Below are 22,407 nucleotides of genomic sequence, written 5' to 3'. Positions count from 1 at the left end.
TCCATTTCTTCGGAAGAATGTTTTATTGCCTCTGACGCGATAAAATTAAAGCAAGAACAAATCGAGTGTTCTTCTTTAGAAAATGTTCGGCAAGCTTTAAAACTAAATAAAGGAAATTTTATTTTAATTGAGAATTTAATTTATCATAAAGATAAAATTCTTAATGAGCCTGTAACTCAATTAGTGTTACCGCGTAAAAGAATAGAAAAAGTGATGAAACTCGCTCACGAGTCTGTTTTCGGAGGACATTTCGGTGTTAAGAAAACTAAAGAAAGAATAAAGTATAGTTTCTATTGGCCTAATATGACAAGCGATATTTCGAAATTCGTATTAACATGTGAGGGTTGTCAATTGAGGAGAAAAGAAAAAATTAGTGATAGGTCTCCAATTACACCTGTTCTTCGACCTGAACTTCCATTTGAAGTTGTGAACGTAGATCTGATAGGTCCAATTGAACCTCCATCTGGTCGTGGGCATAAGTATATATTGTGCTTAATGGACCAAATGTCTCGTTGGCCCGAAGCGGTACCCCTTCGGTCACTTTCCGCCAAAGTAACGTGTGAGGCGCTTTTAAACATATTTTCGAGGACGGGGATTCCAAATGTGATAGCTAGTGATCAAGGTACTAATTTTGCATCATCGCTAACACAAGAGTTTATAAAAAGAATTGGATCGAGTCCTAGATTTTCTTGTCCTGGATATCCTGCCAGCAACGGTTTGGTAGAACGCTGGAATAAAGTTTTAAAAGACATGTTACATCACATCATTAGAGAAGATCCTCGAAATTGGGATCGACAGCTCCCATTTTTACTTTTTGCTTACCGTGAAGTCCCAAATACAACGACTGGTGTGTCACCGTTCAAATTACTATATGGCAGAGAAGCAAGAGGACCACTTGCCATTCTTAAATCCTCTTGGGCAGGTGAGACTTTTTTACCTACAAAGGTCACCCAATCAGCCGTGGATTACTTGCAAGAAATGAAAGTAAAATTAGAACTGGCAGCTGAAAATGCTTCATTAGTAGCAGCTGATAAGCAAAAATCTTACGGCGATTATTTCAATAAAAGATCTTCAGTTAGAAGATTTGACATAGGTGATCAAGTAGTGCTATTAATTCCGGATTCCAATAACAAAATATATGCCCGATGGACTGGTCCAGGTGAAATTGTCAAGCACTGTCCCCCACATTCTTACATGGTAAAATTACCAGATGGGAGAGTAAAACAAGTGCATGTAAACAAGATAAGGAGATTTCATGCTATAGTTAATTCAATTGGCGTGATTTTTGATAATGAGGACGAATTTGGTGAAATTATTACAGTACCTGAAACGAACATTGGAAAAGTTATGTTTGATTCACAATTGGATTTAGAACATTTGAGTGATGATCAGAAAAGAAAATTAATTTCCTTGCTGAGTAAACATCCAGAACTTATGACTGGAAAATTAAAGAAAGCAAATGTTGAAGAGCATAAGATTCGACTCATACCTAACAGTGAGAGGAAGAGGCCTTATATATACCGTATTCCGGATGCTTTAAAAGGAAAAGTAGATGAACAGTTAGAAGAACTCAATTTCACTGTTAACTTGAAGAAATGTTCTTTCGCTAAACCAAGTATCAAGTTTTTGGGACATATCATTGGGTCAGGTGAACTCCAGCCAGATCCAGAAAAAGTTCGAGTCATTAAGCAACTTCCAAGACCAAATACTAAGAAAGAATTGAGAAGCGTGCTTGGATTATGTGGTTTTTACCGAGAATATATTCCGAAATATGCTGAATTAGTGTACCCTCTAACAGAATTGACAAAAAAGCGAGTACCGGAAGAAATTCCCTGGAGTGAAGTACATGACTCTGTGTTCTCTCGTCTTAAACAAGCCCTTGCTGAAGCCCCATCACTTCACACACCAGTGCCCGGTAATTCTTACATTATTTACTCAGATGCATCACAGATCGGAATAGGAGCCTGTCTTTCTCAACGAATAGGGGATAAAACTTTCCCAGTGTCTTACGCTAGTCATAAATTGACCAAAACACAACAAGCCTGGTCAACTATAGAACGAGAAGCTTACGCTATTGTGTGGTCATTAAAGAAATTTGAGTCGTTGATATTTGGCTCGGAAATAGCATTTTACACCGACCACAACCCTTTACCGTATTTAACGAAATGTGCTCCTCAGTCATCTCGATTACAGCGATGGGTGTTCGCTCTTCGAAAGTATAATATAACTTTAAAACATTGCCCTGGTTCCAAAATGCCGCATGCGGATGCATTATCTCGTCTGTTTCCAAATACTATGGCTTAAATATTGACTGTTTACTTTTTGATAATTTAAAGTTTTTGATATATATATATATATATTTTTCTTTTTTAGCTGTGCATAATGAACAATTCTAGTGCTTAAAGAACATTAATTTGTTTATTTGTTTTCATAAAGTTATTTGAAAACATTATTTTTACTCATTATTATTATTACATATAATATATTAATTTTGGTTAATGATTAAAATATATTGATATATTGATAAATTTATTAGTATGGTTATTAATCTGTTTTATTAATAAGAATTTCCAGTATCAAGCATTGTTTTACGTAGTTTTGATGGAAATTGTAAAACTTGTGGTATTTCTTTTTACATATGTTTACATTTCATTAATTATATATATTATTTTGATTTTATAAGCAAGTTATCAATTTTAATAGTTTAATGCTATGTTATGTTAAGTAATTGAGTGCATTATCTGCTTATTGGAAATGTTTTATTACTTGAAGTAACTACATATTATTTGCATTATTTGAAATATTCATTAATATTAGTTTTATATATTAATTTTATTTTAATAATTGGAAAACTTGTTTTAAAATTTTATAATTTTTGTGTTAATAGTGGATAATTGTTGTTTTCATGTGATTAATTGTTGTTTTCATGTGATTGATTGTTGTTTTCATGTGATTAATTATAAGCTTACTTTTATATATTTTACAAGCTATAATATAGAAATATTCAGTGTTCATTTTGATATTGTATATCAGATTGAAAGTATAAATTAATATTTCAATCTTGGTTGGGGGGTGTAGTGATTGGCTCACCGCTAGAGGGCGAGTTAATCACTAACCCAATTAAAGATTTGAGAAGAGAGAGATGAAGAGGAGCCGGCGCGTAGGCTGGTCTTTCCTCGATAAGAGAATATTTCTGTAATTCTATTTTGGCCGCTGAGGGCCCTTATATACTCATAATTGTTTTGTTTTGTCGCTTTAAATTTTAATAAATATTGTTTTGTTGCTGTTAAATTGGATATATTTCTAAAGCAATAGTGCACATGACAAAGTATTTATATAGAATATAACCAAAAGTAATTCGTAATACAATTTAGCTACTACAGTGAGAATAAAAGTCTTAAACTTGTAGTTCTATCCCTTGTTCACTCGTTTTGTAGTTCTATTGCAGAAACAGTTTCAACAGAGGGCTATTTATATGTTACCCTTAAGATTGAATAATATTTTTAAAAGTTTCTAAACTATAAGAAATAAACTTGTAAGAATAAAAAAAAAAATTCTTAGTCTAAATTTTAAAAAAGACAAAAAGAAAAACCTCGACGATAGTATTTACTATGAAAAAATTATTCATTAAAAATAAAGGAATGTTAACATTTCCATCATGTTTTTAGCAATGGTTAGTCCAATTAAATTATTTCAAAATTGCATTTCACCTCAAAAAGATGATCTCAACATTATATCACTACTCATTTAAATACAGAATTAATTATTTTGTCTTAATATATGCAATAATTACGGCGCAATAAGAAAATAAAAATGACCTGAAGTTAAAAATTCCCACGACTTTCGAAAATGCTTAGACGATTCATCAAAATCTATTTCAAATCCACGAAAAAAGAAGTGTTGAAAGAGTTCTTTTTCAGCTTCATTTGTTTTCTTCTCTTTTTTAAATGCAAACTCTTTCTTTTTCTACATAATATGAATAACTTGGAATAGAAAAATTACTTCGTCTTGGCTATTTTTAAGAATAAAAAGAACAATAAGACGTTCTTGCCATATGGCACTGCATTTAATTCTCCCATGTCGTGATGATGACGATGAATGCACATTCTTTTCTTTTTCTAACAGAGAGGTCATCGACTTTCAGTATTTTTCTCCAACTGTTTTCTAAAATAAAGAGAAAAATCATGGTTTTTAGATGAAACAGAAAATATGCCCTATTTTTATGCCTATTATCAAAGGATAACTTTTATTTCAGATAATCTTTGATATTCATAGTAGGAATGAAATGAGCTCAACTCAATCAAACACACAAAATAAATGTAAACATTTTAAAGCATTTGGGCTGAAAACCCGTTTATTCGCAGAACTACTGGACAATTTTTCGATTTTAATGTATAATAAATTAATGGATTCGTTAAGACTATCAAAAAAATTTCTACAGGAGTTACAAAAGCTATAGGTCATGTCTCTTTTTATAGGAATATCACTATGATTTCATTTGAAAATAATTACTGTTTCTTTTTTCTTGCCATATCAATACAAATGTCAATTTAATGGGTAAACCAATGGACTCGTTAGAACAATAGGGGGGGGGGGAGATTACTACAGAGACAAAATGAACATATCTCATTTCGAAAGAACGCCACTATGATTCACCCAGAATATAAGCTAGTTTTTCTCTTCCAAATAAATTTATTCAAGAACTAACCGCCTTCAGCGATGAGCTTGTTCGCCTATACGAACTCACCGCGCCGCGGTTCCACATTGTTTTCCGTTTTCAAGGAGTCACAACTTCACTGCTCCGCATTTATTCTATTGCATTCAGAACCATTATTCTGATTCTATTGCATTGGTATTTGAGAAACAAATCCAAGAGGTAGGGTAAAAAACGCTCACGGACTCACCGCTTTGCGACTCCCTCTTTATATTCATCTTCACGAACTCAACACTTCGCGTTTCCCAAATTGACCCTGCTGCCTTCGGCAAGATTTACATTAGCATTTAAGTTGATACATTTATGTGTAAAGAAAGTAGAAGGAGTTTTGTCTTAAAGTATTTGAAATGCTGCAAAGGTAGTCTTTGCTTTAACAGAAATTTATAGAAGAAGCTTTGCTTTAATAGAAAAAGCTTTTGAACATCAAACAAACTCGGTTATTAGTTGGAGTATATAATTCGACTTATTTTACGCGATTCTCTGAAACACATTTTCGGCCTAAGAGAAAAGGCAAATAAAAATTTATACTTTTCTATTTAATCTTCATAAACGGTGATATTAGTAACATCTGCTGATCACGTGGTATAGTGGACCGTGTATTTGCTCAAATTAGATGAACTCTCTGAGGGTAAAAAACAAAGAAAAAGCTATCAAAATTCTTAATTTATGTTTTTAGAAGAAGCTTCTGAATTAAGAATACACGTAGAAGGAAATTCTTTACAAAAAATTCATATTCACTTCATTCTATACTTTTTTATAGAGGCTATTTTTGAAATAATCTATTGCTCATACAGTTGATACTTGCTGTTATTTATATTGCTTTCTACTGATAAAGTTGAATGTCTTTAATTCATGAAAATTTACACTTGAAATTATTTTATAATTTCTCATGCCTCTTAAATTAAAAGATCTTAAATAATATATTGTACCATTATAATATATATAATATAATATATATAATATAATATATATAATATAATATATATAATATAATATATATAATATAATATATATAATATAATATATATAATATAATATATATAATATAATATATATAATATAATAATGAAGCAATAATATATTGATCAGATGTATTCATTTGATGTAAAAAAAATCTCTATCCGACTCTAAAGTATCCAACTCTATTGTGCAGGCAATTTAGATTTGTTTTTATTATTCCCTAAGATACTTAGCCAATTATTTCTTTATTTACATCTCAAAAAGAGAATAAAACAATTCAGAAGTGTTCCACGAACACATCCTCAATACCACAAATACCCCTCAAACTATGATTATTCTAACTTAAATTTTGAAAATTCTGTTAGTTAATATCAAATTCTGAATTATTTTGTGTGAGTTAAAAACAATATAACTATTCCACACTCTTTTTTGTTAAGTAGTAGTGTGTTGCCTGGTTTAAAAATTGTAAATCTTGCTAATTTATCTGCTTTATTTAAATTGATGCAAAATTTGTATTGATGCATCCCAATGCAGGATCCTTCTTGGGGAAATTTGCATACTATTATACCCCAAGAATAATAAAATATTGTAAGAAGACGAGAGTGGACTCTATAAATATGAAGAGATTTTAAATGGTAATATAATTGTTTCAAAGATAAATAGTCTGTTACATTCAAACGCATGCATATAACAATTCTTGCATTTTTTACAAAACCTATCTGCTAGCAGAACTTCTGCATGTTATTAGGCTTCGTAGAAAACTCTTAAGTTTCTATCTCATCCTGCTTTTAGTTCTTATTTAATTGGAATTCGGAATTAATACTTCTTAGATATTTGATAAAGTATTTACCACGTTATACGAACTATTTTTGTGCTGTTGGCATAACATTTCTTACCTCTTTTCATCAAATTCAATTGAGGCAAAACTAAAAGTACAGAATTAATATTCAATTCAAAGCACAATGCTAATTAAAGTATTTTAAAATATAAATAAATTATAATTTCGCTATTATTATTGATTAATAGTAAAACAATTGGAGCAGTATCAAAAGTAATATCTATTACAAGATAGAAAATTTGATTACAGCTTGAATAATTTTTTAAATATATATTTCAAATTTCAAAGCAAAAATTGTGTAATTAATTTTAAATTGTTCAAAAAATTTAGGTTTATTTAATTGAATATTTTTAAAATTATAACAGAAGAGCATAAGACAATATAAAATAAAAATAAAATTATAAAAATCTCAACATCTTCATAAATATTTAAGCTAAGTTTACTAAATTTTGTGTAATTATTGCATAGAATAACCAAAATAATTATTGAAAACTACAAGTTTATTACTACATTTTTGCTTAGGGTGTCCAAAAACACTTTTTCGTTAGTAATTATCCCCCAAACCTCTAACAGCTTTAAACTTTATTGATAATTATGAGAAATCGCATAACCTAAACATATCTATATTTTTAAAATGATTCTGATTAAATGATTAAAATGATTTTTTGATAAAGATCCAAACTTGTGTTATTATGGAAATGTTTTCATTATTTTGTCCAAACCCCCGTACTTATCTAAACAACATATTGAAACAACAATAAGTATGTATTTATTTTTTACTATGCTATAAACCTTTATTGTTGAATTAATTTTAGTTTTCTTTGTGATACATTTATATGAAATATATCTTGAATTTATTTAAACCAGATTGGATTTATTGAATTGGAACTTGTATTTGTTTAACCAGAAACTTTTTATGTGTAGAAAGTAATTTGATAATACTTAAAATTGAGCATAAAGTATTCTATGATTCCTTCATTTTATAATACACTTATTAGTTATGTAGCTGTAATTATGCTGAATTTCATTCAAAATGAAATAAATCCAAAAATCAAGGTCTTTTTTTAATTCTTTTTTTTTTTTTTTTTGAATGAATCAAATTTTTTTAAATTTGTGTATTCCTGTGGCAGATTTTAACCTTCTTTCCCCTATCAGTGACAGTTGAGCAAAAACAAATAAATAAACAATACTGTGTTTTACATACTAAAGTAAAATGAATGAATAATGTGATCGATATAAAATTCAAAAAAAAAATTTGACTTATTGTCCTATTTGATTGTTGAATTTTAATAAAGATATAAATTTTATTTTATAATTTATTTTTTTTCAAGAAAAGATATGCTATAAAAGTCGTCTCCAAATTCACAAAAATGTTTAAGATTTTTTAAAGTACTATTTTTAACTGAAACAGTTTATATTTTACCAGTATTAAAAGAGGGGAAAAGCATTAATTTGTCAGCTTATTAGAAAAACAATACTCCAGAATTTGGATTTTTGTTTAATAAATTGTCAACATGATGCAAAATGTTTTTTCTAGGAAAATGTGAATTTTTATGAAGAGCTAAATAAAATAAACTGCCCACAACCACAAGGGGACAAGAAAACAAAGAAATTTTTTTCTTATATTGTATAAGATGATTTTAGATGTATTACTTGCTCCATAACAGCAATTCACTTTTTGTTTAACAGTCACTTTGTTTTCAATGTAATATACAGTAAATCAAGCTCTATGTTCTTCTCGTTACTTCAGTTTATGCTCTATGAGCTGAAAAATGCTCTTCTAAATGTACTTTAGAAAACTCAAAGATTCTACTATCTAGAGTGAACATATAAAAAAAAACAATCTAGATATAATAAAATATACATAATAAATTTTTTTTCTGTAATTTATTTGTCCTATTCACTAATGCATTCTCACATCTTATGTTAAAAGTCTTCACCCTTTGGATTTATATCATAGCTTTCTTACACCAATTCTTTTTGCAGGTATGTTGACTGCTCCATTTTCTTTAAGACATTTTATAGAGAGGTAAAAAATTAAAAACTAAGATCTGCATAATTTTGTTTCCTTTCACTAATGCTTTAGAATGCACACCACAAAATAATTCTAACGTGATAGGATAGGAGAATTGACATATTTGAATTATTCAACACAACTGTTGGCATCTTTCCTTTTGAGTGTTGATAGACTATGACCGCAAAGTGCTAATACATGAAATAAGTCTGACATGAAAGTTATATATTTTTTATAATTATCATTGATGACTTATGTGATTTTCAGAGTTGTATTACACATGCATATAACACTATATAAAAGCAAGTTAAAAATTACCAAAAATGCTGTTGTGCTTTTTTAATTACAGTTAAATTTCGTTCAGTTCATTTGTAAATAACAATTAAACAAATGAACGATTAAAACATATTTCCCACGGGTCAGTGAAAACAGAGAAACCTGAAATTGTCAGGAAATTTTATTTCCAAAAATCAGGGAATAGTCAGTGGAAGTTGCTTTTTTTTATTTTTTTTTCTCAGAAACCTGGAAAATTCCTATATGATATATACCTGGAAAATAGTCAATCTTAAAATTGTCTGTAACAATAATTAGTTATTGGATATTCGAGTTAAACAATTCTAACATCAATTACAATCACATTTTAGTCAAACTGAAATGTTCCCATCTTCATTTAAGGATTTTTTTTTAACACAGAAAATCTAATATTTGGCATTACAAATAAAAGAATCAGAGATTTCTGATGAACATGGTATAAATAAAATATGGTCTAGATTTTAATTGAAGTTTACTTGGAATACCTTGAAAAGTTAAGGAATTTTTTTCTGAAATTGAGTGAGTACCCTGTTAAAAAGACATTATGTTCTTGTTTTTCGCTAAGATTTAAGCATTGTTTTACAAGTATATATTAGCAAACCTTTTATAAATAAAGTAATAACTAGAAAATTTTAGATCCAAATAAATAGGAATGTAGGAGAATTATCGAAGTTATGCTCCCAAGAACTAGAATGGAAATGATTAAGTACAATTTAACGTATTAATGAAGTCTTTTCAATTACTATATGTGTACCCATATAAAATAAAAAATTATCGAAACTGTTCATAGAAAATATAAATTTGCTTCATTACAAAAAGTTTAAAATCCTTAAAATTTTGTACTTAAGTCTGTCACAAAGCTTTCAAACTCTGAAAAGTATTATCTAGCAATTATATTCAGCATATTAATTGTTAAATACAGATGAATTACTAAGCTTTCCCTTTTTTTCTCAGCTGTCACAGTTCAGCGTTAAAATTTAAAAAAAAAAGAAACTTATTAATTAAAGAACATACCATCTATAAAATTTAAAAGAAACAAATGCTGATAAATTATCTCTGTTACGCATACTAAAAATATTTTTCGTTCAGTCTTATTTATGATAAGCATTGAAAGATTCAGTGAATAGTCTGAAAGGGATTAATTTAATTCAAATGTGATTTAAATGACATTCAAGTAAAAAGAGTAAAAAATAACTCTAGTATGATTGAAATAAATTAACTCAAAGGATGATAATTATGAATCAAAAATAATTTATATCCTCTCAAATTCGAGTTAAAATCATGCACTCAAATGATGTTAATAAACTACCAAAAATGATTGAAAATCACTCAAGTTCGAGTTAAAACGATCCTATCAAATGATACAGCCTGGTCAATCAAAAACGATTTAAATTCATTCAATTTCGAGTCAAAATTATGCACTCAAACTTGAGTTATTTCAGTTGACACTTCGACTTAAGTGAATTAAACTCAAGATGAGAAGGCTCTTTTTTTTCAGACAAATGAGTGAAATTTTACTCAAGTTGAGTTATTTTAACTCGTTCATTTTCAATTGGACTTTTAAAAAGTCCAATTGACTTTTTAAAAATCTTAATGCCATAAACAGAACCTCAAGTATAAAGCTAATCGAAAAAAATGGTAAAATAATAATAATAATAATAATATAAGGTCGTACTAAAATACTTAAAGCAATACAACATTGTCTGAATTAAAAGGTCTCTTAAATCTGATTTACACACATATTTTAAAAATTAATTCACTTCAAACATTGAGAAGGCATAATAAAACAAAACTTCTTTTAAATTACAAAGTGCTTACAAAAATTCATGAACATGAACATTTAAAACATGATCGCAATAGTTTTAGAAAATATAGTCGCTATATTTCAATCGACTGTTTGGGGTTCTTAATGCTATACAGAAGTATCAAGTCTCAAGCAAAATAAATATTTTAAAAAATTTAAAATTTAATAAAAAAACCGTTCTGAAGCATAATAAGGCTTAATTGGAACAGAAATGAATACATACATAAATATAGTGTAGTAACTGTCTTTTATTTCGAAATTAGAATTTCAAATAAATAGGAAAAATCCTTATTTTAAACAGTAGATATAATTTATAATTTGTTAAATCATATGTGGGTACAAAAGAAGCTTCTTTAACATTTCTAAATACTTTTATAAAAAGAAGTGCCTAAAATTTAGGAATTTTTAGCTCTCTTCCACTCAAAAACTACAATCACTACAACAATGCAGAAATCATAAAAAACAACACCTTCCTCTGTACTTGTCTTACAAATTGGAATAAAGGAATGTGCCTAAATTACCACTATAGCAGGCATGTAACACTAATGTAACGTGCATTTGGAATCATTTCGAATCAACTGGAGTTTTATTTTATAATAAAACTCTCATTAGAGCTCCTTACAAGAAGGGAAAAAATAATTTTTCAACAATCATTTTCGCCAAAACTCAGTAATATAGATTCTTAATCAGATTGCCCTTTCCTTCCGAAACGGCCCAAAGCATTCAGTTTGAATGCAACCGAGAGTAATTTAGAATCTTTTCCACCTTCCGCTACCAGCTGATTTGCTCTACATGGCCAGTCACGCCTTGACCATAGTTCTGGTTTCCTTATTACATCCCAAGAACAACATACTCAGTAGCACGACTTCACGATCCCAGAAAATAAAAAAAGAATGAACCTCCAGGAATGGGGAAAAGAAAGAAAAACTGGGTGTTGGCCCCTTGCTTATCGCCAAATTTATATTGTCTGAGAAGAAGTCACGACTACGCTCCTGGAAATCAAAGTCCTCCATCGCGTAGGTGGGTAGTCATGTTGGTCATACAACCCAGTCTTATTTCCCTCGACCCAAGAGAAACTTTGTTCCTCTCACACCCAGAAATACAATAATTGCTACGAAACCAGTCCGCAGAAGCGTAAGATGAAATGGTGCAATGTTGTGCCAGACCGAACCTCCTACCCGTTAGAATCTCAGCATCTGTACAAAGTACACAACCCGTTCATTATCCTATTTGTGACCAGAAGTCGTGAGTTTGTAATAAATGTTTCTCTGATTCTATGTATAGAGAAGCCGCTGGGAAAAAGTAGATACCATTACTGCTTTTGGGTTGTAGTTACGAGGACATAATAAACTGAGGGAGAAGCTTTTTATGATCAATTCTGCTTAACGTCCAATTGATATTTTAAAATTAAAGTTGTAATCAGGTAAACTTAGAGTAAACCTTCAATTTCCAATTGCTAAAAGAAATGCTTTCCAAATATCAAAAAAGTAAACAAATTATGGTTAGATTACTTAGGATTAAGCAGCGGGAAAGTTATTTTGCAATCATTTGTTTGCATTTTGATATTTTGCAAACATTTTTTCAGCATTTGGGACATTGGGGTTAATTTTAGATTTACCCGAATTCAGTTTTTTCTAAACTTAGAATTTTAAAATACCATTAGTGGTAAAATTGAATTTCCCCTGAAAAGTTTCTCTTGTGGTGTGGTGTCCTCTTAAGGCTCTCTTCAGTCTTGATCTACAACCAATATCAGTTATTATACTAGCTGTTAGATTACCTTTACTAGCAGCAGTTATTTGCAACTGGATTAGCATAACCTTCTTACAAGCAGTTTAAGTACGGCTGCCTCAATTTTCAGAAAATACTGAACAGCCGTTTTTTTTATTTAGAAGCTTAACCCTGCGACCGAACTCAAGTGCCAAAAGGGTATAGACCAGTGTTTCCCAAAGTGTGGTACGCTTACCCCCAGGGGTAAGGGAACAGTTTAGCGGGGGTACGCGTTCTTATGCGAAATATCTTGCAACAAACGAAAATTTCAAAAAAATTTTATTTAAAAATAAAGCTAGCCATGAAAATTTACGATTACGTATTTTTCTATTGGCTATTTTTTGCAGAGTTAACAGTTAATAATTAGTGGTGTCAACAGCCAGTTGTGATTTTTAACTTTAGTGCAATTTTTTTATAGTAAAAAATACATTCATTTTTTTATTACTGGTACGCACCGTTACGAAAAATCTAGAAATTGTACACTAAAGTCATAAGTTTGGGAAACACTGGTATAGGCGATACGAGGAAGTTTTAAATAAATGTTTAATTACTGTTATTTAATTTTTGAAAATATACAAGCAACTTTCATAACTATCTCTACATACCATTTTATCAATTAAAATGAAAAATAATTTTTATACCTTGCTTATATTCTTGTAAAACAACAAAGAAACATTAAAGGTAGGAGAAAGACAATATGCACAAGCTGCTCTTAAGTCATCAGACTAAATATGATTTTATCAGCTAACATTCTTTTAGAAGAAATAGAGAATTAAAATATAATTTCTTCTATTTTAAGTTTCATGTGTGACAGGAACATTAAAGAAAATTGTTGAAAGCCAATATAGATAAAGTGCCCCATAAGTTCATAAATGTATCAATATTTGAACATTGTTTTTATTTCCATTGGTTCTTTTAAAGACAATTGTATATCAAAAAAATAACATTAAATCTATAAATGAGAGCGAGCAGTCCAGTAGCGTTCCCTGAATGATGTCCGGGGAAGAGCAGGGAATCTAAACAGGTGAGGCATGCCCATCTCTCCGTGGAGATCCCACAAAGTACAAAAAGGATCAGGAACCACATTGATGCGACGTAGATGTTTATTCAGGCAATCATGTCCAGATATCAAACGAAACATGGCGACAGATTTCCTCCTAGGGCACTGAGGGACATTGAAAATCTGTTTAGGCCATGGTTTATTGGAATTGCGATTTTTCAATTCTTCGAGGAAGGAGTCTCTACAGATGTTCTTTATTAGACATTATTAAAAGAAAGTCTGGGATTATATATTTAAATATTGAAAAATAAGAAAAACATTTGCATATTTTTAATTTTTACAATATTGAAAAGAATTGAAAATAGGAAAAAAGGCAATAATAATCTAGGTACCACCAAACCAAGAGGGCAGTAATCAGGAGGACGTCAATTTCTAGGATGCCATATCAAATTCGGCTGTATATTTGTATATTTTTATGGCAAAGGAACTTGAATATTTTCTTGGAATGAGCTAGTCCTAAAATCAATAATCTTTTTAATTTCCGTTGCTTTTAATCATCGTATGAAAAAGCTCTAAATGATTTTCCCGGTAAATTTATACTGAGAGAAAACTCATAGCTCTGAAAAAAATTACATCTGCTAAAAGCACAAAATTACCCTGTGCATAGACCAACGTTGGCTTAGTGTAAAATAAGATTGCATAGCATAATATAATTTTTATCGTCTAACGGTCTTGCAACGTGAAATGAACTTCAGATGATCTTTTTACATATACAGGTATAAGGTAAAATAATATGAACACTTTTATACTAACTCTATAGATTTCTATACTATCAGTCTTTCTTTCAGCAACATGTTTTTCGAGATTTCTCGTGGTGAAACTGTTGGCACAGTTTGATTGTGGTACGATTAAAAAAGGAAAGATGCTTTTCTCATTTTTAGTCGATATACATTTTGCATGGGTAAAAAGTACACTGTTTCTAAAAGTTTATCCCTTTAACGATTGGCTAATTTTCAAGAAAACGGTCGTAAAAGTACCTATGTTTTTATCCCTGAAAATTATATAAAAATATGTGTATGAACAATATATATATTCATTTTTAATTTTTGATTTGTTTTTAGTTTGAAATTTTAAGAAATTAAATTTTAAGGAAAAGCCAGCATTCAGGGTTATTATGACTTAATGTTGGTTTTCCAGCAAGCAAGGAAAATTTAAAAAATATGTGTTCTAAACATTAAAAAAAATTTTTTATTAAACTAACGTATAAATAAATAAAGATTAGTAACTTTTTCTTGTGTGGTAAATTTCAAAGCATGAGATACAGAGGCCAACGTCACAATCTGGACAGTAGTACCGAGTTTCCTTCCTACATCACTTATTGTTTTCATAAATAAACTATCTACAATTACCTTAAAAATATCCTGGTACTGCTATCTGGTGTGTAAAATGAGAAATAAAATGTTTTCCAGGCAAAAGAAATGAATTAGTTTTATTCTTGGCGCGTTGCAACTGAACACTCCTGCCCGGAAATATCGCGGGATCGAAAAATATAGAGCGAAACCAGTGGCGTACGCAGAATTTTTTCAAGGGGGGTGTTCATAATTTTCTGAAACTACTAAAATAAATTCGAGTATGTAATAAAGCACTATTATTTCCCTAATTTAGACAGCTCGACAATTTTGACTCTTTATTTAGACAACATTGTTTAGTTAAATTTTGATTTGATTTTTTAAGTTTAAGATCATAATGTAATATCTTCTTGCATGTAATATCTTCTGAAAAAAGTCCAATGTCATATGGGTGGGAAGTAATACTTAGAGGGCCACTTTTACATTTATCATATTTTGTTATGCTAGAAACATTTTCTTCAATGGGAGTATCACATTTCTGTACTACAGAAAAACTTATATTGGTATTAGATGCTGTCACCTCACTAATTTCAGGTCGTGATCTTTTCTCAAAATGATTGAAAATTGTTAAATTCTTGCGTTTTGACACCCTAAAGATCAAGATCTGTGCCAATATATATATATATATATATATATATATATATATATATATATATATATATATATATATATATATATATATATATATATATATATATATATATATATATATATATATATGCCTATATATATATATGCCTATATATATATATGCTATATATATATATACGCCTATATATATATATGCTTCTGTGCCTATATATATATATAGGCACAGAAATATCCGCTATGCTACGATCTCAAAGTTTCGAGCTGGATTGAATAACTTCAACGAGCACAGTATCTCCTAAGGCATTGTTACTGATTTCTTCACTAGTCGAAATAGTGGCGATGACGGGTTAGGCGATTGAATGAACTTTTTGTTAAGACAAAACAAAACAGATTTAGCGACAGTGATGCATGATTTTACAAGATGATTTTACAAGAAAAAGTTAAAGCATGATTTTACAAGAAATCCTGCAGTTTTTTAATGTGAATCATCAAAAACATTTGCTGAGATTGTTTCCTTAGAGTTATTATAGAAGTGCTTTTATTATTTTGCCATATACCTTCATCTAAAATATATTGATCATTATATATCATTATATCACTACATTGTATCTAGATTTATATGTGGGGTAATTCAAAACTTGAGGAACAAATTTCTGGAAGAAATGAGGTACACTTAAAAACGACTAAGAATCAGTTATCAAAATGCTGGGTCAGATAAAAATCAATCCTAACGAGACTGTTAGAGGCAATCGCAAGTGTTTTAGGAAGGAAAATATGAATTCATCATGATCACGAATTAACATTTAAAAACTATACAAATATATCCAGACATTCCTGACGATAATACTTTTTAATTTATCTGATATTTTGTAACGTAGCATAATAAGGCATAGACTCTAGAACGTTTTTAAATGTTCTGACGGCGTTATGAAATGGAACATATTCATTGCCATCATCAAAGTCCGGCGAATGCAAAGCTGTAATACAAAACGTTCGAGATTCCATACAGTGCCCACATTATGAACCTTAGGAGGACAACTTTACTTGCAAGAAAGTAATGACTACCTATGATTTATAACTGTCAATCAGTGACCATGATAGATCTACATTTTCCATCCAAAAATCTATTCGACTTTAAAATGAATTCAATCAGGCCAGCGTTTCAATCAAGCCAGTTCAATAAGACACACTATTAATCCCTGAAACTCTCAAAATGGGTTTTGTTTTCTTAGCGATCGGGAAAAATGATATTCCAGTGACTTTGTTTAATGCGAAATTCTGGTCTCATAGCCTGTAACAATTGTGACTGAATTTTCAGTTCATCAATAATTCCTTCCTATTCTTATTTTCCAGCGCAGCTCTTATTTTTGTTTTCTGAGTTTGTTTGATGGTTGTTTTCAGCTTTCGTTCGTGTATCAAAATACCATCTAGTGCACACTTTTTGGTTCGATAGCCCACATCACCACTATCAGTTTCATAAAGTATTGTTCTTGAAATTTCAAGAAAGAAGAAGATCAATCCGTCAGTCAAGAAGCGTTTAATCCTTTATCTTGTCAAACTTTATCAATTATTGTTATGAATCAGTCATAAACTGAAATCGATCTGTTTATTATTCGTCATGAATAAAAATTCTTACACCATTCAACATGAATCCTCCTTTTTGAGCTGTTTACATTTCCGTTGTTGTTGTTTCTAATGTCACTTGTCAATATCAGCAAGCCTGCTTGGTGACACCAAGCGAATTTAAGTCAGAGGGTGAATTTCATGTTTTTCAGTGTGGCTCTCTATGGCCGAAAATACTTCAGCCACACATACGTCACAGCCTGTTTATAGGGGACACCCATTCATTCATTCACAGATCGTAATTGTGACCTGAAATAGAGAACGATCAATCTCCGATTCAGTAGGGGAGAGTGGGGTCAATTGTAACAGGGTACGATTGTAACAGAGCAAAAATTTCGAATGTCGGGTTCTAGATTAGGTTCCTAGGTGGCGCACAAGGTGTATTTAATAAATCTACACGCACACCCCTGCTGGCAACCATTTTTATGTACTTTTGAAAGAGTTACATCACAAAAGATATTTTCACGCTACGTAAGTACTTTTTTTGGTATTAGAATATTATATTGTAACAAAGTAATTTTGTTTAAACAAATAAAAATTATTAACCGAATATGTAAGTGGACACCTTAATTAACATTTCAAAAAAAAGATTAGTTTTGTTAATTAACTAGCATTGTTTTTAACAAATGAAGCTCAAATGGCGTCTTGGGGACGATTGTAACAATAAGTAAAGGGACGATTGTAACAGCTGAAAATAAATAATCTTATGTTTACAAACCATTACTTAACTCTTTAAGAACCACCAATAGTTTCCTATATCATTTATATTATGTTGCATGCGCATTATTTTATTTGTCACCCTTCACAGCATAAATTAAAATTTTTAACCCCCTAAAGTTAAAAGTTTAACCCTTTAGGTCTCTGCTCATTATTATTTTTACTCCTAAAATATCACTACTATTTTGATCAATAAAAAAATATATCACAACTATGATAATATGTATAATTAACTATGTTTTAGTTGAATTTATGAACTGTTACAATTGACCCCGTAAAGGGGACAATTGTAACAAGTGCACGACTGTCAAAAACTGTTAATAACTAATATAATAACATTTAAAATAAGGTATTTATTTTTTTTCTAGTAGAGGATAGTCTACTTTATTCGTCTGTCAATTAATACTAATAATATATTGGATTTTTTGTTAGTTAAAAATAGTTAAGTAAAAAATGTTACAATTGACCCCTCTCTCCCCTACCCCCAAAAGTATAATTTCTTATGGGAACATGGAGGACTTTATGACCCGACAGATTCAACGTGCACCAGTCACCATTTACTACACGGGGAATATTCAGCCGGCGGGCATCGAACTCGCGACCTCTCGGACATGGACCCCTTATCTTCACTTACCCGTCTGAAAATTTTAATGGACTGTTTTTTTCTTCTTCATTCATTCAGAAAGCATATTATACCGAAAATATCACGTCACACTGAAAAAAAACTTGCCACAAACCAAAGCTACAACTCATAATCAAACCAATTCTAAGTACCATAAATATTATGGCTTCAGTGTTTTGGGTTCAAAACTACGTTTCTCCCATCTACCTCGCACTTGGTGAGATCAAAAATATTATCACACATTTTAAGATCGCACAAATAATCAGAAAACAGTCGCAGCTGCTCTTTTGAGTAAGACTAGTACAAACATGGAGCCTTTGAGCAACCATAGGGGAAATTTGGTATCGTGGGAGGAGAAAACATACCCAACTCATCTCAGTTGCCCAGCCAGCAGCGGAAGTATATTTTGATAAAATTGACCCTACACAGAGGATTATTTGACAAAATATCTCTTAAACAAACCAAAGCATTCCCTCGTGAATTCTTATAACTATTTTAGTCGTAACTCTTCTTAAGCAACTAAAGTTAGAACAAAATTTATGAATGGTAATTACACACCAAAAAATTTTCAATACACCAACTGTAATTTCATATAAAATTTAGAATTAAATAATTCAGAAGGATACATAATGTCACTTTTAGAAACACACTCAAAAGAAATTTACCTATATATTCTTTTAAATAAAAATGATTTCATTGCTAAATTTTTCAAACCATAAAAACGAACCTATTAGTTTTATAAAATGTTTTCTTTCAACCCAATAGAAATTATTTCTATCCCATTTTTAAAGCCATTAGAGAAGCTCGAAGATAATTGCTCTGCGTTCACAGCGATATTTCATCAAGAAAAGGCTCTTAATTTGAGTGCACAACTTCTTGTGAAAGGAAGGGGGAGGCAGAAGATGAGATAGTAATTTGAGAACCAAGTTTCTTCTTGAAATAGGGCAAGGAATTCGCAACAAAAGTCTACTGCGATGGTGCAGATTAAAAAACCATAACCGCAACTACTCACGAATTGGCGCGCTCGCACAAAACTTCCATTTATAAAAACGAATCCCTAATCGCACATCCACTGGTAGCATTTTCTTCTTTCTTACCTGAAACCACTGGTCTTATTTTGATGATTCAGCTCTGTACATTACGCTTGTAAACTAATCAGGATTGGTCACGACTAACCCCGGGCTCCAAATAAAGAGGGAGGAGTCCACAGTTCTAAAGCTTGCCCACTACGCGGAAATACTTAAGGTTCATCTATGATTGTTGATGCTGTAGCATTTGCAAAAGGCATCAAACCCTTGCCAAGAATATGTTTGATGTAAAATCATGAAGATTGATTATGTGGTCCTAAAAGCAAAAAGCAAGCACGATTGTACCGCCTATTTAGTGTTCAGGACAATGATTTCCAATCCAACTTATTATTCGTTCTTGTACTGATAATCTAACAACAAAACATCATTTTAATGATTCGTATAAAGGTATTAAAAAAAAAGCATTTTATTGAGCCCGGCGTTCTCAGCCATTGCTGAAATAACGATTTTGGTAAACAACCGAGATCAGTACCTTTATTCTGACGAGATTAAACACTTTATTCTGGTGAGACAATGTGATTGAACGATGCAGGTCATGTTGAAGATAAACGCATCACTCACCAAGGTTTTGAACATCTTTTGAAAGCCATTATTAATCTGCATTGCTCTTTGACATTTTTCTATTTTAAGATGTCTTGAAATCATAGTATGAATAATTCAGAGCTCAATTTTAAAATCTCTATCATGAAGTATTGAAGTATTAAACAAATACAATGTTGGATTGATAAATTAGCAAATTTTAATAATAAGTATACTTTGTTGCGAAATTAACTGCTATTCCAGTTCAAACTTCAGCCGAGAAAGACATGTAGTAAAAGTATATGCTTGTAGACGAGTTTCGATATGAAACTGCTCTTTGGAAAAGGTATTTTATCTCGTTGCAATAATTTAGAAATATATTATGTATCTAAAAACATCACTCATCAAGCTTTTGAAAGATATTATTAATCTTCAATCCTACTTGACATTTTTTTAAATTTTTCAAGTAGTGTGGAAATAATAGTATGAATGATTCAAAGCCTTGCTCAATTGTAAAATCTCCGTCACGAGTGTTGAAGTCTTCAGCAATTTTATGTTGAGTTGATAAATTAACAAATTTAAACAATATTGTAGGAAGCGTATTCCTTACTTAATGCGCACGCACATCCTAACCTTTTAACTAAACAGTGGTTAGATGGTCATTCTTGTGATTCTTCCCGCGCAGCAAATGTGATTGAAGGCTGGCGATGCAGACGGCCTCCTCTTATATGTTAAATGTCCTGTATTATGTCCTATGTGTTAATAAATGTTTGTTAATTAAGTTATGCTCATTGCTTTTTCCCATAATATGCATTACGACGAAACCGCTATTCCAGCTTAAACTCATGTAAAGAAGGACATAAAAAAGTACACAAGTCTCTGAACAGGGAATTTCAATATGAAACTGCTCTTTGGGAAGGTGTTTCAAATCGTTGCGATAATGTAGAAATATAATTGTACGTCTAAGCTTGTCAGAAAATTTTTGCAAGTTTAAATTGAAATGGTGCTATTTATATATAGTGAGCATTAAAAAAAATAATAATAAACGGACCACCCTAAATAGCTTTTGATCTAATGATCGGATCTTTACGTTCTAGGACTCAATCTAAATAGTTCGAGATGACCCTCAATTATGCTAATTAATATAGATATTTTAATTTACGTAAAGAGACACAAAAATGTACTTTCTCTAAATAAACACATCCTTATTTCAAAGGATTCGTCTTTCTGATTTTCAAAATGTAGTCGCAACCTAAGAAATATGGTCGCATAGTTTGATCATAAGAGCGGTCCAAAGGTTGGACCCCTTAATGTTAATTTTACATTTTCGTATTTCACCATATCTCGAGAACTTTTTTAGCGAATTGAAAATTTTGTGCACACAATTATAAAATTCTTTTAACGAACGGAAATTCCACGCAAAATATAACTTTTAGTAACTATTTGTTACTTCACTTTATAAATGGTTCGAAAAAATTTTGAATTGTAAGGTGGAATTGTTTTAGAAGGTTTTAAAGAAAGTAATTTTAAATGGCAAAATTTGAGTGGTCGAATAGTTTATGAGAAATCGAATCTATAAAAATACGACTTTTTTAAAATAAAATTTCTCAGAAACTATTCTACCGACTACGCTCAAATTTTGTATTTTGCTATTTAAAATTGCATTTTTTTAAATGATATAGAAAACTGTACACCATAAAACTCAATGAGTTTTTTACTATTGTTAAAGAAAATAATAAATATTTACAGAAAATTATATTTTGCATGGAATTATCTTTGGATAAACGAATTAATATTTGTGTGCAAAAAATTTTAAAATTCGTTTAAAAAGTTCTCGAAACATGGTGAAATACGCAAAAAAGTAAAATTAACAATAAGGAGTCCAAACTTTTGGGTCCATATTTCCCAGATTGCGGCCACCCACTATATTTTGAGGGTCAGAAATCCGAATTCAGGAAAAGTACGTTTTTATGTCTGATTCCGTAACTCGAAAAATCGTCTGCACTAATTAATTAGCATATTTGAGGTCACCCTCTTGAACCTTTGAATTTGAATCTTGGAACGTAAAGATTCTATCATAAAATCAAAAATTATTAAAAGTATTCTTTTTTTTAATTTTTCGCACTACAGATTGATTTTTAATGAAATTTGGATATAAAAAGCCCTAAAAGAAGAGACTTAAGAATATTCTTTAATTTCTGGTTTTTAGTTTTCATTTATTAAATACCTGGAAAATTAATTAATGCTACTAAAATAAATTGTAATTATAAACTATTAAAAAAAACTGTCTTAATGTTTGATGCTCCTTTTACAAAAGAGTTGGAAGAAACCAATTCCTTTTGAGGCAATTTTTTCCACGGTGGAAGAAAGTTGTGATCCTTGACACTAATAGAATAAAATTTCGAAGATAACCAAGAACTGAGGTACAA

At 30.5% G+C, this 22,407-nt stretch overlaps 1 protein-coding gene across 1 annotated transcript; it reads left to right on the top strand.

The window, feature by feature from the left end:
• Positions 1-303: 303 nt before the first annotated feature.
• LOC147811062 (uncharacterized) lies at positions 304-2,304 on the top strand. The gene has a single exon (XM_087162210.1). It carries the CDS (start codon positions 304-306, stop codon positions 2,302-2,304), a length of 2,001 nt encoding a protein of 666 aa, XP_087018336.1.
• The last annotated feature ends 20,103 nt before the right edge of the window (positions 2,305-22,407 follow it).

The sequence above is a fragment of the Parasteatoda tepidariorum genome, chromosome 4 (assembly GCF_982258835.1).
Source record: "Parasteatoda tepidariorum strain Cologne lab strain chromosome 4, Ptep-v5.0, whole genome shotgun sequence".
Lineage (NCBI taxonomy): Eukaryota > Metazoa > Arthropoda > Arachnida > Araneae > Theridiidae > Parasteatoda > Parasteatoda tepidariorum.
Note: the sequence above shows the minus strand (reverse complement) of the source record. Positions and strands in the feature narration are given on the sequence as shown.